The sequence below is a fragment of the Macaca thibetana genome, chromosome 18 (genome assembly GCF_024542745.1).
Source record: "Macaca thibetana thibetana isolate TM-01 chromosome 18, ASM2454274v1, whole genome shotgun sequence".
Taxonomy (NCBI): domain Eukaryota; kingdom Metazoa; phylum Chordata; class Mammalia; order Primates; family Cercopithecidae; genus Macaca; species Macaca thibetana.
Genome location: NC_065595.1, coordinates 24,927,966 through 24,947,790, shown reverse-complemented (window position 1 = coordinate 24,947,790; position 19,825 = coordinate 24,927,966). Strand labels below are relative to the sequence as shown.

At 37.1% G+C, this 19,825-nt stretch overlaps 1 protein-coding gene across 28 annotated transcripts in view; it reads right to left on the bottom strand.

The window, feature by feature from the left end:
- TCF4 (transcription factor 4) overlaps window positions 1–19,825 on the bottom strand; it is a 368,073-nt gene that overhangs the window by 36,215 nt on the left and 312,033 nt on the right. For all 28 annotated transcript variants that reach the window (XM_050767839.1, XM_050767838.1, XM_050767860.1 and 25 more), the window contains 4 exons: window positions 16,089–16,222; window positions 9,997–10,129; window positions 1,634–1,701; window positions 122–200 (listed from right to left, as the gene is read on the bottom strand). In XM_050767839.1, coding sequence (XP_050623796.1) covers window positions 122–200; window positions 1,634–1,701; window positions 9,997–10,129; window positions 16,089–16,222 — 414 coding nt within the window. The remainder of the gene's footprint in view (window positions 1–121; window positions 201–1,633; window positions 1,702–9,996; window positions 10,130–16,088; window positions 16,223–19,825) is intronic.

The window sequence follows — 19,825 nt, the reverse complement described above, 5'->3', positions numbered from 1 at the left end:
AGGAATGTCAAGCTTTGGGATTTGCGGGGAAGTGAGTTTCTACCTACAAAATCAGGAAGTATAAGGGGGGAATCATTCTTATAAACTGTTGTATGATGAAATGGGATTTGAAATACACTACCTGAGAGAGACGGAGGAGAGCCAACAGGAGTTGAAGGGTTTGATGAAAAGCTGTTGTTAGTGTGATCTGGAGAATAGATCTTAAAACATAGGGAGAAAAAAAAAAAACACCCTCATTCATTAAAATAATTCACATTTTTCTAAACTACAAAGTTGTCAATGCAATTCATTTAAAACTTACCAGTTACAAAATACATGTAACAATCAACTACATTACCAATATTGTCAAATGAAGAACTTAACAATTATTTTAATTTTTCAAAACAAGAATTACTGATGTGGTATGGGTTGGTGGGAAAAGAGCCAGGCTGGGGTCAGCAGACTTCAATTCAGCTCTTCGTTCCCACTGGCTGTGTGGCTATGGGCAAGCCAGGCAGATACTCTGAACTTTCCTTTCCTCATTTACAAAATGAGGATCATTCCTAAGATATTTTGCCACTTGTTTGTCAGATTTAGGCATTTGATTCCATAGCATCAGAAGGCCCAGATGAAACAAAAACTTTTACTTAGGGCACAATGCTAATATAGTGTGAACTTTTTTAATGCTCCCAATGGTAAAAGCCAACTGAAGAGACAAAATCTTAGAGAAACAAATCTCCACTTACATTTATTTATTTATGAGATGGAGTCTTGCTCTGTCACCCAGGTTGGAGGGCAGTGGCATGATCTCAGCTCACTGCAACCTCTACCTCTCGGGTTCAAGCAATTCTCCTGCCTCAGCCTCCACAATAGCTGGGATTACAGGCATGCGCTACCCATGCCCAGCTAATTTTTGTGTTTTTAGTAGTGACGGGGTTTCATTGTGCTGGCCAGGCTAGTCCTGAACTCCTGACCTCAAGTGATCCTCCCACCTTGGCCTCCCAAAGTGCTGGGATTACAGGTGTGAGCTACCATGCCCGGCCCTCCACTTACATTTCTAAATGACCATGTTTAGCTTTTGACTAAAATATCAGATATACTCTCTGAGACAATGAAGGTATGCCATTTTCTCATCAGGGAACATGCAAGAAATGTTCAATTTTAGCTTTCTGGCAGTAGCTGGGTAAAGCAGAGAATCTGAGTCTCCCAGGTGCCAATTATGTGACAATTCTTCATGGACTTCAGTCATTGTCTTTTTTTTTTTTTTTTTTTTTTTCAAATGCCTCTTTCAAAGTGTTTTAGAACTATTCCTTGCTAAGACAGTCTTAGTTGGTCAATGTGCGCCATTACTACGTTAGAGTAAAATATGACATCAGTATAAAAAACCGATAAACCAAAGGCCAGGAGAATATTCCCAAATCCATAATTGAGTCAGGCTTAGTACCATTGCGAGGATGAGAGAAAGAGACTATCTAGATACTGGAAGCTTCAGAGCCTTCTCAAATTTTCCAGTGACTGTTATGCACGAAAGCTAGCATTTTCTAAAAATCAAAGCTATTTGCCATTCATTTTCTAAAATTCCAAATGTCCACTTCTGATTAAAGTTCACCCTTTACAATGGTACATATGGAGTCCAAAGTCAATATTTCCTCACCGAAGCAAGTGCTTTCCCCAGAGCATCTCCAGTCTGGGAGCTGCCGGCTGCCCCGCTTCCTCTATTTGCTGCAAAAACAAAAGGCAGAATATGAAAACCAGGCAGTGAGACGTCTAACAATTTTCTATTCCTGGTCCATTTACTCACAATTTAATTGCATTTTTAATGCTAATTACAACACATTAATCTTTAATTAGCATTAATTTGTTTGCTGAGGTAGATGTCAAATATATTCATGTTACTTTTTTTACAGATAAAATATAAACCGGACACCTTGGTTTAAAGATAAAGTGGTTTCCTTGTTATGACTTTCCCCTTGCTATTGATGAGCTGGTGAATGTAGCAAGCTATGTGATGGTCATTGCTGACAAGTATGTAGTACTTTCAGGTCTCTGGAGTCCTCAGAGTCTGGCTTTTCTTTATATTATTTTATAGTAAACGGAATTATCTTCACAAATAACTTCCACCTGTTTTCAAATAAATAGAAATTTGATACATAGCAAAACGGGGTATTCGTCTCATAGTTCCACAGTACACCAAACAAACAAACAAAAATTTCCACAACAGATCTGACTAACAAGGAGAGAAAATATGTTTAATGTTTTAAATAACATATATTCTCCACATATTTAAAAGTCTGTGTAAACACTAAAAAAAGTGAACTGGTATGCTACTAAAAGTCAATATAGTCTCAAATTCCAGAGATAAAGTAAGTCTACATATTCATGAAGCTTATCTCTACTGCCTTAAACACTGGTATTTTTATCTACAGAAGAGAAGAACAAAGAGTATTGTGAATAATAAAAGACATATATTCCAGTATATAATTCAAAGCCAGCTTTCTTTAACATGTATCGTTTGAAGGTATCTTGCCTTTAGAACTAAGTGATAAAATGGGATTTCCAGGATTCCTGTGAAGTCTTCAGTATTAACAGAATGCCTAGAACTTGGGGTATGTTGTATTTATTAAAGCCTCAACATTAGCAAATAGACATAGTATCTAAATAAAACCTATTAACGTTCTGGAGGAAAGTTTTTTTCACTATTTTGTGAAATAAGAAAAGAAAAGCTTAAATCACCCAATGAATCCAAGCAAAATTTCATTAAACAGGTATATAATTTAAAAGACTTGCCAGCTCCATTCTTGAACTAAGAGAGCCTTCTCAAATGTGTTGTCATCACCTTCCACACTTTTAAAATGCAGTAGTGGGGTCAGATCTTCAGTGGTCCAATTCTATGGCTTTTCCAGGTCATAATTTAATTCTCCTGACCTCTGCTTAGCATAGCTAATTTATGCTTGTTATTTTCATATATTTATATTTTGGCTGTCTCAGTTAGATAATTATTATTATTATTATTATTATTTTTTTTTTTTTTTGAGACGGAGTCTTGTTCTGTTGCCCAGGCTGGAGTGCAGTGGCACAATCTCGGCTCACTGCAACCTCCACCTTCCGAGTTCAAGCGATTCTCCTGCCTCAGCCTCCTGAGTAGCTGCGATTACAGGCGCATGCCACCATGCTGGCTAATTTTTGTATTTTTAGTAGAGACAGGGTTTCACCATGTTGGTCAAGCTGGTCTTGAACTCCTGACCTCGTGATCCGCCCGCCTTGGCCTCCCAAAGTGCTGGATTACAGGAGTGAGCCAAAGCACCCACCCGATAATGTTTTGATATATCTTTATTTGGTTTACAAAACCCATACCCATATTTATTTGTTAATTGCTAAAATGCTGAAAGAAAACTGGCACATGATAAAAAGAACACAATTACCTTGTGATAAAACAAACTTCTTTTCCATATCACAAAGTTATGATATTAAAATACATGAGTCATTAGCACTCGTGATAGGTAGTGTATAAGCAAGTTCTTAGAAATGAGGGTCTGACATCATACAATTGGACCGGTGAGAGCAACTCAGATATCAATAGTATTAAACATATTTAATATAAGATAAAATACAACAAATTATATCTAGTGTGAAAATGAGAAGAATTTCTGTATTAAGGAGTCCTTTAAAAACTAAAAACAGGGATTGCAGGCATGCACCACTATGCCTGGCTAAGGCAGGAGAATCGCTTGAACCCAGGAGATTGAGATAGTGCCACTGCACTCCAGCCTGGGCAACAGGAGCAAAACTCTGCCTCAAACAACAAGAACAAACAAACCTAAAAACCATTATAAACAGAAAATAATAATTATGTGAAATATAGGTGACACTAACCTTTTTTCAGTATGCATTACCATCGTATTTGGGGGTACTTATCTTTTTTTTTTTTTTCCCTAGGAGCAATATTTCTTATCATTATTATATACCTAAAAATTAGATCTACCAGCCAAAATAATTTGTGATATTTGCTTCATTTGAATACAGATTTTCACAAAAAGTTTGGCGCTACATTGGAAAAATCACATTATCTAACAAAGAACCTAAGCCAAAAAAGAACAAGATATTGCTTCATTACAAATAATATCTGCTACTGTAGTGGCTTTCAAAAGATTAATTCTTCCTTTAAACAACTTTAAAATGAAGATTATAAATAATATACATATATTTATGAAACTAAACAAAGTATTGAACACCAATAAAAATATTTTAGGAGCATTTCAAAACTAAATATGTATGCCCCAAAAATCACACGTTAGAAGAGGCAAGATATTATGATCATTCTGATTTCTTTAGAACTATGCCTTTCTAACTAAACTTTCTATCAGTGCCTGTTTTATGCAGGGAGATATTATGACTCAGGAAATAGAATTAAAAATAGAATCAACTGCTTACCTCATCATGTCATGAAAATATTTCAGAAAACTACAAAGGCTACTCATGGAAATCACTGATAAGAACAGACTATTTTTTAACATGAAGCCATTTTACCTTGCAACAGCTGGAGTGCCAAACCCAAGGGCTTAAATTTCAAAGCAGTTTACTGGGGCCCGTTTGCCCTTTCACTTGGAATGCCTTTTGCTCTGGTCCAGGAAACACTGGAGAAGCTACATTTTCTAGATTCCCTGAACATGTTAAGCTACTTGGGTCTTTCTCTTACAGATTTCTCTTTTTATTTGTGTGACTGATATAACAAAGGGTATAATTGGAAAGTAAATATATTTTAATTCTCAAGTGGCAGAATTTTTTTTTTTTTTTTGCGTTGAGAAGTGGGCCATGTTTAGCAAGATACATCAAACCCGCATTTTCAGCTTTAATGTAAGAGGACTTGACTACTCTTTGAGGCCCAAGATTTTTATCAATTCATATTAGAGATGATCAAAATGTCCATGTAACAGAAATAAGGATGAAAACCAATGCATTTGCTTGGTAAAGACTTTATTGATTTCTACTTTTGGCTCTAATCAATTTATCTTGCCCAAGAGAAATATAATCAGTCCCTAAGTAGAGCTGTAACATACAAATGTGAATGGAAGATGAGCAGTTATTAAGAGGAACTGTAAATTTTGTAGGAGGCTTCGACACTGCCTGCCACCCAAGTATTGTTCAGATGGCTTGAACACAGGTGGTGTTGCTGGCTAGAAGATGAAGCAGAAAGAAGGGTTTTGTATCTTGGGCTACATGCTAGACCACCCTCTGTCTCAGTCTCAGCTTTGGGGAAATGTTCATTCCCATTAGAACACACCCTCAACAAAACAGTGGGATGAGCGGTGCCTTGGGATCAACTACTACAAATCAGAATTTGGAAAATGTGTTGCCCCTTTAATGCACACCCATCATCTAAGGCTGGGAACATCATGAAGGCATCAAAGGAATAAGAAGCACAATTCACACTGTGTTTGCTTGAGAGATGACTGCTTTCAAAGTAGGGTTTTCTAAACAGTGTCCGAGTGACCCTCATGTTATGAAACCATTAGAAACAGCATAACAATACCATGTGCTTATCCATAAAGATGACAAAAAGAGGGAGCATTTCCAGCACTCCTACTACAACCATTTCAAAATAAAAACTCAAGTATATAGACTACAATGCACTAATTTTTAACAAGAGGGATTCCTAGGAATTCAGGGGGAAGTTGGGCTTCCTAATTGTGCACAGGAAATAGAGGAGATTTAAATCAAACCAGTTTAATGTTCTCTGTTGGTGGTCTTGGTAACTAAGACGCCTTGACATTGCTGGATAAAATTCATATTACTTTTATGCTTTGTGCTTGTTCATCACCCGACTATTTCAAGGCTCAATATTCTTGTAAAATATAAAGTGAACATTATGCGACTACTCTAATAATAAAATTACTGTGAAAACAAGTCCTCAAGGCGAAAAGGACATAATGTTTCTACTAGACAAGCCACATACTAACATGTCATTCAAACATGTCATTAGAAATGAAAGTTCTAAGCCAGATTAATTCATGAACCAAATAGATATTCCAGGGTAATCTTTAGCATATGGTGTATTAAATCAATCTTGGTAGTCTCTTCCTTCAACACTGGTTTGAGGTTTAAAACATGGAAAAGACCATGTATTAGAAAGCAGTCCAGTTAAAGACTAATAAAACAATAATAGTTATTATAACCATTATGTTAGTTATATGACCAATTCTCTCTGAGGGCAAGAGAGTGTGTGTAGCCTCAAACCACAAAGGGTCACACCCTGTGAATGTATACAGATGGTATGTCCCAATGGGGAGATAAAGCATTCTTATCCTTGAGCAGTCTCAGTGGTCTGTGCTATGGTAGGAGGTCCTCTTACTTCTTTCCATCAGGAAGGGCTACTGGATACTATTGCAAATAGGAAGGAAATATGTGGCTAACCAAATATTTATGGTTACTATCCTGTAGACATTCCTATTCGCTATAGCTGGTATCTAATAACGTACTACACTTCCTCCTCCGTATGTATGCTCAGATGCAGAGGCACTGAACTGCACTGCTTCTGAGAATGCCCAGTGGCATAACATTGAAAGAGTCTGAAGAACTGAGTAGAAGGTACTGATGCTGGTAACTCCCAAAGACCCCTGACAGCTTCTCTCCTTAACTGGGTGTGTCGCCAGCTGAACTACTGTGAATCCATGCTTGTGTCCCATACATTATATTCCTCTAACTGTAGGGCTAATTAGATGACCCTTTCAATTCAGAAAGGTCTATTATGATCTCCAGAGTGTGCCAGTGAGGCTTGAGAAAAGTAGTGGACTATATGTGATGAATAAAATACCTTGTTCTACAATTCTCTTGAAAATCCATGGATGAATGTGTCATAAAAAAACCAAAACAAACAAAAAAAAACCACACACCTCATTAATGTAATCCAAGTAAGCTTTATCATTCTTAAGGATTTCTCAAAAAAATGATATTGGGTATTACAGGGCAAAAGAAAACAAAGCAAGAAACACCCAGTCACTCCCCCAAGCCAAACAAATAGTAAACCTCAGTGGACATCTTCCATCTTTGAGATGCAGAGGACAGAAGAAGAAGAAAGGGAATGTGGTTTCTGAGAGTTCTAGAGCTTGTATCTCACCCCACTGCGTTGTTCTAGTGTCAGTTCAGGACAACTGCTGACCACCAGAAAGACATATTATAACATGACACTGAGATGAAGGGCAGCAGCCCTCTTCTAAACTGAAAAAGCAGCTTCCTAAGACATCAACACCCTGTATGAAAAGACTGCACTGTCTTGCAACTTTTTACCAAGAAAACGTGAAAAATGTGATGTCCATGTGTTAGTGCTTGAACCCCATTCTTAAGGCATTAGTATTGCTTACAGTCATTTTCTACAGAATCGTGTGTAATCTCAAACATGTGTCAGGCTATGTGTTCCCTATTTGCCAATTATTTAATTAGCTCTGTTTGTTCGAGATACAGGCAACGTAATATTTCTTTACTTCCTGTGTTTCAGAATGAGTGAGTATATGCCAAATATTTTCAAAAGTCTGCAGATGTATCCTATTAATCCATACTGTTTGTTAGGGAAGTATCACTAACATCAGAAGAAAAAGCTTCTCTTCTTGTTATACAGACACACTGCCATCACTGACTTTTACCATACTCGAAAAATCAAATCAAAGCCTAAGAGAACTTAAATGTGAAAAAACATGGGCCACTCAGACATCACGCAATACTAAGGCTTATTATGCTTAAATTTTCCTCTGCATTTTCACGTACGCAATTGGTGAAAATATTATTTTAAAGAAAAGCATTCTCGAATGTTCTCCCTTAAAGTAACCTTAAAGTAATATCTGTATTTATGCATAATAATAAAGGTTTGTGCCTACAAAATGCTGAATTACCATGTCTACCTATTTCCTGAAAGATTATGCATCTTTTTATCATTCTGCTGGTGGATTTTGACAAGTGCATCCATTATATGAAATAAATTTCTAGAAAGCCCTTTCCTGAGTTCTAAAAATCTCATACTTTTGTTTTTAAATTATAGCGCTTTTATTATTATCAAGACCCTTAAATAAGGCCCTATGGTTTTTAACAAGTGAAGTCTATTCTCAGCATACAGAAGTCACCTATTGCTTCACTCTGGCTAGACCAACAAGTGGATTCTCCTGTTCATCCACAAACTAATGACAATGACCAGCTAAAACCAAGCAAAACTCATTCCCACTGAGAGTTGTGGCTAAGCTGTCTACAGCTCATGGAGATAACCACCCCATTTCCTGATATGTCCTTTCCAAGTCATAGTGCCTCTCTCTCAAGAGGACTGTTTTGCAAATCAATCAGAAAAACTTTTTTTCAAACAGCGCCTAAATATGTTTTCCTCAACTCAAGGTTCTGCTCCACCTTCATACCTTCCTAAAAAAGAAAATTACTCAAACCACAAGTAGACAGGAAATCTGTCATGTAAAAGGATGAATGACCGGTCATCCTTCTTCATAACCAGACCTCATGACTGCAGAAAGGGGCTTTCCATTTGTCAAACCACACTGAAGTGAAATATGCTTTTCTCACTCTTTCAGTTCTGCACTGCTTTCTTTCTTCTTGTTTTTCAAATCTGCCAAAACTGCATTGATAGCTAACAAACTTCCCCATGTGACCTCTGTCTGTAGCTCTCCAAGGTCAAACTGATGCAACATATTTGTAGAAGCTTGGTTAGGAAAAGTTAAAAAAATGGAAACTCTCTCCTCAATTTGCTTCTTAGACATGATAGTGGAGTGGAGAGGCTTCGAGATGGCTCATCTCAAGTGTGAAATATATTATTGAATAAGCAGAGAGGGCATTATTGAGGCAGAAATTATATTTCCAACGTTTCAAAACACATCTCTCCTCCTTCATGAAAAACGTTCCTACATAAGTGATTCACGCTACTTCCCCAAATTCTACACACTCTCTAAAGAAAACAAGTACAAAGAGCTGAGAGGACTCAACAGCACCATTATTCTGTTATGCAATCTTCTCTCAAAGACATACACTGAGTATTCTCCCCACTGACGCTCTAAGAGTGACATTCAGGCCAAGAAAGGAGTTAGTTTGAGCTAGAACCACAGAAAGTGATCACCTGAGAAGTCTGAGGTTTTAATAAGACCCTGGTGCACTAAGCTTGCTGCTCATCTGAACAACAAGGTGTCAAAGCTGGTTCAGAAGCAGGTAGCTATCTCCCCACCAACTCCACCTCTACCCTCCAGGGGCAGCTGGACATCCAGTTCAGTTCATTCCTCAAAGTGGGAATGCTGATCGGGGAACCACCTGTCCTACGGAAAAGACCACAGTGAACATCATGATAAATGAGAGTATGATGGCTCAGTTCATGGGGGCAGCATTCTTCTTGAATCTTAACTTATTGGTAAATGTCCTTGGTAAAAATAAATAAATTAATTAATTAAAAGCGGCAACAAATAATTTCTGGCCAACCGATGCCCAGGCATCTCCTCTCTCATAAGTGAACAAATACTTCTTCCCCTCTAAGGGACTCCACAGTGTCACATTCTCCAGAAGATTAACCTCATGGAGTTATTATCAGTCACCTGAGAATTTCACATTAACCAGTCCTCGGAAGACAGTGGCACACCATGGATAAAAGCCTAGCACAATGACTGGATTTTTGGGAAGTGGTTGATAACTACCATTAAGAGTTATTCTGCTTTGTAGCTCCTAGTCTCACTAGGCTCGTCTTATGACTTTGTTCACTCTTTTTGAATGTGAAGAACAAGATAGTTTTGGTCTGTTTGAACCCTTGTTCAATCTAATGACTCGCGATGGAGAACGTAGTTAAATTTCAGTGTCTTGTGACCAAAAATACGGTTATGCTCAAGCCAGTGATTTTACTTCTGATTGGTTCATTTGTGTGTTCATTCTGTTATGTGACTAATATTTATTGCCTAATTGTTATTCAGTTATGAAAGGGAAAAAGAGGTCCTTAATGATTAAACCCTGACACCGATTGTCGGTATCAGAATTGGCATTTCTGTGACTCACCCATTATACTGTCTGTCCCGTTGGCAGGAGGCGTACAGGAAGAGGTGCTGTAATGGTTTGTGCCACTACGATGGAAAGTGGACATCGGAGGAAGACTGGAATTGATGTCTGCTGAGGAGTGTGATGGATAGCTCTATAGCAAGAAGCAGAAAAAGGTGGCCATATTTAATCATAAGGTATTCAGTGAGTTATTTTCAAATACTTCTCTCACAACTCTCTATTTTACAATGGAGACAGCTATTAGAATTTCAAAATAGCCAAGAATATATCTTGCTTAGATCTGACAGCTTTCATTTTTCAAATAATAAGTTATACAGAAACACAGTTAGCTTGGGTTTGCATCAACTGTGGAGGAATATAATGGCAATGAGGGGCATTGAGAAATGATCACAATCTTGAAATCTGCAGATTACTGTTTAAAATCATCTCCAGGGTTTCAGCGGCATAAAAGACCACTCTACTATTAATTTTTTGTGTGTGGCCTGCTGATCAAGTGGAAAAGATTCCACTATATAATGAATAAAACAACATTATGATCCACAGGGCTTATATTACATTTCATCCTGACTTTCTTGAAACTAAATGGCAAAGACTAACCAGTTTCCAATCTTCTTCTTCCCAAATTAAATTATTATTTTTGAACCCCAGCAACAATAAAATTTAGTAAATAAAAAATTTAAAAAGCACTAATGGTTAAATATCTCTCTTACTCATCAATATGTAACCATTGACTATACTGAATTAAATTAGGACCACATGACTTATTTTGGTTTGAGTCCTTTCTTTACATGCCCCACCTACAAGCAATCCTCATATAGCTGGCAATGAAAGAACAACATCTTTACAGAATCATTTGGTTTAAGACTCTGCTTTGAGTTTAATTATTACCTTAGTTTTCCAAATAAGCTGCCTTTCTTGGGTATGCCACAGTGCCTGTAAGGTGGCAAATTAGTTGCAATCTACCCATCTGCTTGGGAATGAACAGATCACTAAAATGGACATAGTAATTTACAAAAATGTGCTGAGCTATTTTGATAAAAAGCAGCTTCAAAAGTTATTCTCATAGGCATCTGAATGTGTTATGTAAAGTATTAAAGCTAAAATACACTTTTTCTTCATATGCAATATATTAATGGATGATGAGGCTTTATTGTATCATTATTGGAAACGCTCTTAAAATTGTTTATTTCAAAATTAGAGATTGAATATGATGCTGATAGTCACGGGTATTTAAAACCCAAGCATTTGCTCAGGAGGAATGAAATGATAGTCTCTTGAGTGTTGCCCTATTTACTCTGTGAGATCCATCTTGAATTCTACCTCTTTCTTGAAGAGTCCCTAACTACCTCCAACTCTTCCACCATATCTTCTCTCTGGGTCCCTAATGCACTTACATTCTGCACTATGCTCTTTAACACTTAATTATATTTTGCCTTTCATTTCTTGCTCTTTCTAATGTATTTTCACCTATATTGTAAACTATTTAAAGGAATAGAGCTTATAGTTCTGCATCCCACAACCTGCGGCTAACTACTGAACACATAATTATACCATATGCTCAATGAACAATTGGTTAACAGTTAGAATTTACTAAACAGTGGATTGAAGTATAACTTATTTGAGAGCCAACTAGTCTAAGGAAATGAATCTATGTATTAGAGGTAGGATTTTCAATGATACATGAATGTTTTTGAAAATATTACCTCTGGAAAACCAAAACAGCCCAACTTAAAGGACGTCAGTAAAAAAGTTAAGATGATGCCTTTACATCTTTCCAAGTTCCTGAGAATGCTTTCCAAATTTTTAAATTCCATGGACCTCTTTCTTTCCTTGACCCCAAAATTCCTTAGGCTACCTGTTAAACTCACTTCTACTTGCCACTTAATGAATGCCCCAGGTAGTCCATGGAATTTTCTCCAATGAAAAATAATAGTGGGCTTATTCCATAGTACAGCTAATCTGAAAGCTTAGCAGGGATAGAGCTATTTCTGCTATAGAGGTAAACACTATAAGAAAATGGAGGAAAAGAAACAGAATGTGGAAAAAAGAACAAAAAAACAGATGACGGGCCGGGCGCGGTGGCTCACGCCTGTAATCTCAGCAATTTGGAAGGCCAAGGCAGGTGGATCATGAGGTCAGGAGATCAAGACCACGGTGAAACCCTGTCTCTACCAAAAATACAAAAAATTAGCTGGGCTCGGTGGCGGGCGCCTGTAGTCCTAACTACTTGGGAGGCTGAGGCAGGAGAATGGCGTGAACCTGGAAGGCGGAGTTTGCAGTGAGCCGAGATTGCGCCACTGCACTCCAGCCTGGGCGACAGAGCAAGACTCCATCTCAAACAACAACAACAACAACAACAACAACAACAACAACAACAACAAAGAGATGACTAAGTTTAACTTCACTTCTACACAGTCCTATTCCATGTGGAATTTCTGAAGAACAGACGAACTACAAATCAGTCTGAAATGTACAAAAATCAAAAAAAGAGGAAAAGAATAATAAATATTTAACTAACTATAATAATCAGAAGATGAAACAAAACAAAACAGATAGTCACATTGGTGAGAATCTTTGGGCCCTTTTAACTTTATGTAAAACGGGCAGTAATTTGGGATTTGATGAAGGGTTAATGCTGAGTTCACAGAATAAAAGGAAAAATTAATCCCCATAGATTATAAAGATGGAAACCAATGAAATCCATGTAAATCAGTTATTTTTAGAGATTCGCAGAAAATTAGATGCTGAAATAAACTAATGAGATTTATAACTAGATTATTTTACATTAAAAACTATCTTGAAAACTACTGTCATTCAGAGATGTAATAAATACACCAGAGAATAATGTCTCTTTTAGAGGATTTAGGGATCAACTATAAGAGGTCCTCTTAGTCTCTCAATCCAGCTATTACTGTCTTTCCTGCTTGCTACAAAGGACATGAGGAGTGTGACAAAGTGTGAGGCTTTACATGCCCACTATTCATTCATTTTAACTTGTGATGCCCAAGAGTAGCGTATTTTGTGTCTAGTAACAAAGTAACTGTTGGAAATGTTTCCATTAGTGATATGCTGGTTGATAATTCAAAGATTGGAAAAATATAATAACTGGTGCACATAAATAAGAATAAAATCATGCTTTGGGTTTGGGCAGGATTTCGCAACCTTGGCACTACTGAACCTTGGCACTACTGATTCTTTGCTGTGGAAGCTCTCCCGTATATGACGTCATGTTTACCAGCACCCCTAGCCTCTATGCACTGGATTCCAGTAGCATCTAGTCCCTAGTTGTAACAATGAAAATGTCCCCAGACATTGCCAAGCGTTCCCCAAAGGGAAAAACTGCCATCAGTTGAGAATTACTGAAGTAAGGGTTTATGTTACAAAAAAAATAAAAGACAACAGAACTTCCTTTAAAGGAAAATTCCAGATTCCTAGGACTGTTTCGCCCTGTAGTGCAAAGACCATGCCTAAATCATGCCAGACAGTGAGGACTCTATCCTGTTCTTAAAAAGAACCCTGCCAAGTCATTCCAAATGTAAAATCATCTACAACAACCCATTCCAAAGCTTAATCGCAAACTCCATTCATCTGAGTGATTTTGTGTGGGTATCTGTAACACAGTAATGATTAGCTGTGGGATTCTGTTGGACAGGCTAAAACTGTAAAGGGGATTTAAAGACTAAACGTTGGTAACTTGACAGTTGCTACTGAAAGTATGTGGATCTGAAGTTTTATAATTACACATTCTGTTATAACATGGCATAAAGTGATGAAGGCAATGATGTTTTTAAAATGTTTTATCTTTAGAGATAATATCAACTTGGCCAAATTATCCCCCAAATAATCCAGGAACAGCACTTAGCTTTTTCTTAAACTATCCCTTTGTTTAGTATGGGGCTAGCCAGATGCCAAGAATAAAATTATAAGGAACTACCATTATTTTCAACTGAAACGACACCAACTGCTACTGTATATTCAAAGTATTCTCAGTGTCAGATTCTTCTAAGTCACTTCAGTAAAAGATTTTCAGATGGTTAAATACTGCAAGTACAATGATAACTAGATACAATAATTCAATAGTTTCACTAACAGTGGGAAAATTCATTAGTATACGTTACAAGATAGCTTATTCATGTCCCCTTTAAAACAAAAATTCTACTCTCTGAAATCTGTTAACTGATCAGATGAAAAATGAAAATCCTGTGTTTTGTGATAGGTAAATGGCATTGCAAATATAGCTTCTGATATAGCCTATTGGGTTACTACTTCAAAATGCTCTTTTCTCTCTGGTTGATAATACTGTTTTGGTTCTGTAAGACTTTTTCTAAAAGGAATATAGTTGGTTTCCATTTTGAAATTACACTCTTTGTGCATGGAAGCATATTTTAAAGCTGCTTCCCAAGCAGTGAACTGGACTAGGATAAAATCAAATCGCCTAACTCAAAACTCTCAAGAATGACAGGAAAAGAAAGAAACACAGAAGGGAAGAAAAATTAACGTCAAATGGGCAACTCTTAAAAGAACTGAAATTCCAACATGCTGGTATAGTGCCTAAAACTTTTACTTGTAATCAAAACTTTCCTTGCTCATAGGACACATATAGTTTTGACTGATGATGAGTTCCCAGAGAATTGGAAAATGATGGTGGAGAAATGAAAATTTTAGCCAAAACGAATTCTAGCATAATAATAGTTGATATAGTTGACATTTCTCTAAGCTTTCACTCTAATATCTCCAAATAGGAGGTGGGTGAAGAGAAAATTTGAAAACAAGTCATCTGCTATTTACTGGAAATGTGCTGAAATGTGAGATAGTTTGTGATTTATACATTCAGTCTTGGGAGATGATACAAAAAGGCCCATTCCATTTCCATTGTTTGCCTCTCAGGAATGTACAGGCTAATTGACTACTAAGGCATCTCCACCACTAGGAACAACTAAATATGGATTTTCAAGGATATCAGAAATCTTAACTTCTGGAATTTTTTTGATTATTGGAGTAGGATATCAGATCCTGTTTCTTATATGTACTGGTTAAGCAAAAGAGAGCAAAGACCACATGAATCCAGAATGACTTCCTTTATCAGAACAGAAAAAGAAACCTATGTGTGGATATGAGAAGAAAAAGGGACAAATGCAAGATGAAGAGTAGCGGTGTAAGTATCACCTAGGATCACTGGATTTCCCATATGCTTTCACATTTGTAGGATTTGAGGTTCACATATTAAGCTATGTTCTTGCACAAGGGATTCAAATTTCATCTTATCTGCATCCCAAATCTCACTCAAGATCTAGGCTCTTTCCTCCCTTTAATGACAGACTTAAGTTCAACAGTGGATTCTGGGCTGTGGTGACATTTAAGGCTAGAAGAAAGTCAGTTGAGTTGTTTCCTTCAGGATAAAGAGACATACTATGATAGATGAATGTAGGTGATGGACAGAGTGCAAACGTTTAGTAATGAAAGACTTAACATTCTAGAGCCCAGCAGTTTTCACCTGGAGTGAGGCAAAACACAGTATGAGTGGCAGGCTAGGATGGGAATTAAAATACTGAAAAATGGGAATCTGATCTATGTAGAAACCTCATGCTTTCTCTTACTGATGGAAGTCTACAGAAAATATAAACTTCTTCTTTTGGATACATCACAACAGGCCAAAGCTGACATAAGCCAGTCAAGCGGAAATTAAATGCTCCTGGGTGATGCATATAACCTACTGACCATCACTCTGCCCTCTGCAGTACATCCTTTGAAACCACAGATAGCAAAAAATGACCAGGAACCACCATGTTAAGATTTTGCAACTTAAATAAGTATCTATTTATGTACTCAAGGAAGCTGACATTGTGATAAAGAAGGCACAGAGCAAAACACAATAAACAAAAGAACAATGCCAGAGAGAATCTGGAAGGATTTACAAAGGTGATCTGATCCTGTTACGTCTTTGATCACAGAAAGAATACAACTTAAGAACAATGGGTGTGTGCAATTTTTGCACTTATTTGCAGAGTCCTTGTGTACATGCACGGAAAGACAGAGGATGAAGTATAATAAACTAGCTGTGATATTCCCATTATCGTGTACATCTGCCTTACCAAACGTTCATGTGGATGCAGGCTACAGTAGCTGCTGGACTGTGGAATATGAGAAGAGTTGCCCAACATTCCTGCATAGCCAGGCTGATTCATCCCACTGGAGGAGCTCCAAGGGTCACTGCTGTGATGGCCATCTGTAAAGGACAAAGAGAACCATGACTTTCTGAGGCATTCAGCCTTGCCTTATAGAATAGGGTTTTTTCATATACTTGAAAATGACTGCCTGTTGTGTTATTCATCTTTGTGTTTGTTAGCTGATTACATCAGAAGACAGTCATCATTTCTTCCCAAGTGGCTCTATATTGTCAAACAAATATAAACACTTAAAGTGTTCTTGGTAAAAATTCAACTGTAAAAGAACAACAGAGCATACTTCTACCACGAATTATGTCAAGTCAGCAAGGTAATTACTGCTAAAGGAAACATTTCTTAGAAGTCTTCTAACCCTTTTTTCTATGAAAACCAACTAAAAAGTTAAATTGTTCCTAAACTTTGGGGTGAAAAGTATTTGAGAAATTACAAAGTTGACAAGTTTTAAAAGCATATAAAGAAGTATTAATTTTAAAAAATCTTAGGTTGAAAATGTTTAATTTCATTTTTAACATACGCAATAGAATTAAAGTTGGAATTTTAATTATATTATGGCATACAGAGAAGATGAATCTCAAATATATAGTTCTTAGGATATTTTATTTGTATTTTTTGGTGTATAGCTATATAGCTATCTTAAACCTTCAGTAGCAATCCAAAGGGTACACACATGCACTAGGTGGCTATTATATTACAGATAATTTTGAGAGTCTCTGGATTTTATAAAATTATTTAAGAATTATAGAGGTTTAAAATTATATAAAGTATCTTTCAATATGAGGTTAACCTTTTGTTAACACCATTATTAAAAACATCCCTACAGATTTTTTCATTCTCTGGGCCTGTTGGCCTACAGGTTATTATTAATAATTGCTATTGTTAAGGTTTGGTTTCCCAAGCTTAAGGGAAAAGAAGATCTACATTACTGCTAAATTCATTCATTTTTTTCTTTTTTTCAATACTTTAACAAAAAGTATTGAGTACTAGGTATATACCAGGCCATCAGCTGGCTGTTAAATGTATAGCAGATATTGCTTCCTTGAAAATAAGATTATTTTTACCATAACATTTTATTTAATAAAGGCCTATTAAAAAGTTAGGAAATAGAAAAGTTAAATCTGACACTGTATTTCATGAAGCTTTTTTTCACTGAGTTCTTAAATCCGGAAGTTAGAATTTTGGAACTGGACTCATTTCAGATTGGGGGGAACAGTTTGTAGATTCCTCTCTTTAAGAACCATGCAAGCAAAATCATGTCTGTGATTTTGACAACTTCAGAGTTTTAACTAGAAGATGGAAATAGAAGTTAAAAATAAGAGGCCACAGTAGTGAGTTTACAATATGCCCCAGACAGTTTCTGAATATCTTTCACCTTAATTGCATATTCCTTCAAGTATTGAATTCTCAGGGCACCAAGTAACCCTCTACTGAAGGGAAGCTGATATGGGACAGGACCGTGATGCAAGTGCTTCTGTGGCCATGATGTGAAAACACAGGATTTTTAAAAAGTTATCATTCATGTACTTGAGCTTTTGTCCTTAGATTACGAAGGTTTAAATATCACCTTAAATTCAAATATGAAGTTCAAGACCACTAACATTTTAAATAGATGGCACACATGACAAATAAATTGAAAACATATACCACTGAACAAAAGTCTCCTGACAATGTGATACACTGGGTGGCAATGCATTTAGGACTGTTAACACAGAATACTCTGCTTGATGCAGACTTATAAAAATACATATTCTACATAAATTATGCTTTTCACAGTAAATTAATATTTATCACATCCCATGATCTTGGCATAATGTTGTTTTGAAAGAATAGAATTAGACGTGTGCAAATTAATTGTGCTCATCATAAATGTCAACTCAATTTTTTTTTTTTTTTTTTTTTGCTTTTTGGGTGTGCATATGCAGAGAAACAAATTTGTTCCCCATATTTTGGGTGGTCTGCTAGGGAAAGGAGCCTACTGATTTAATTTACCTGGCCTACCCAGCAATGTGCACCCTTTGAGAAAGCCACTTTCCTGGGCAGACAGAAGAAATGTATCCTTCCACCAATTTTTTCAATCAAAATCTGTTTTGTGTAATGGATCCTTGAGTTGCCAATCTCTGTAAACACCTGTAGGACAATATCTCCCACTGCTCACCAAAGAGGGGACTGATGCTGAGGTAGCTACTGTTTACAGCTGAAGGTGATAAGCTTTTTGTCATGGCACAAAACGCATCCAGGTGACATAGCCTGCTGTGTCCCTTTGAGAGTTACACCTAGGATGGGTCACAAAGATAAAAGACTTCTGACACATGAGCTCTATTATGTGTGGAACAACTTCTCTCTATTCCCAAGGGAGCCATTCCACCCAATTTTATAAATTTCCATGGAATTTCACATGTGAACTAACAAACTAAAAGAGCTAACACACTGAAGAGAAGGAAGATTAATATCTTTTAATGAGAACGACTTTGAGTGTGTCCACTATAATCAGGCTGCTTCCCTGGTACTCTCTGCCCCAAATGTGCTCCGCTTCCTGTGACATGGCCCTTCCTAGAGGTACATAAAGAAAGAAAACCCATGGCCCGTAGACAAGGCTTATACAAATAAGGTTTTCATACCTGGGCAAAAAGAGTTAAATTTTTGCACTCAGGGGTTCTTGGTAAATTCCTCATCTAAATTCAGGGCATTAACTTGGTAACAAGATAATTACATTAGAAATAAGTGCCACACACATATCAGGATGGAGTCCTTAGGAGCATACTCCAAGTGGTTCATTCTTGAAGTAGCTGCTGTCATTTCAAACATCTTGGTCTTTTTAAAAATTTATTTATTTATTTATTTATTTTTTGAGACGGAGTCTCGCTCTGTTGCCCAGGCTGGAGTGCAATGGCACAATCTCGGCTCACTGCAAGCTCCGCCTCCCAGGTTCACGCCATTCTCCTGCCTCAGCCTCCTGAGTAGCTGGGACTACAGGCACACACCACCACACCCAGATAATTTTTTGTATTTTTAGTAGAGACAGGGTTTCACCATATTGGCTAGGATGGTCTCAATCTCCTGACCTTGTGATCTACCCGCCTTGGCCTCCCAAAGTATTGGGATTACAGGCATAAGCCACTGCACTCGGTCACATCTTGGTCTTTTTTGAGCAGCAGAAAGGTATACGCTATCCATGGCAAGACTAAAAGCTCAGTGTAGGGACACACATCCATGTATTTAAACATACTGGATAATTCTGTATTTTCTACATTTGTCTTCTCCCCCAAAAGTTGGGTGTTTTATCCTAAACCAGTTACTATGTTGGGACAGAACTTTCACCATGTAATATTCCAGTCTGTGGTAGGTTACTTCATCTTGGAGCCTTGTTCTTACCTACGAATTAGTAAGTGGATGAAAATTTTACATAAGGTTACACATTAGGCCAACTTGTTCCCAGCTGGCTAAATCCAGGATGTTCTAAACATACATGAAGATGAACCACTTCTAAACTAACAGCTACATCGTCTTGGGGATGGTGAATATGCTGAAATGGTTGGTCATGCATGGAAGACCAGCAGGAGCATTGGCTCTAAGTGAAGCAGATCAATCTAATCTTAACCCATTACTGCTCAAAGGGGTTTAATTGTAAAGAAAGGCCTAGTACAGTT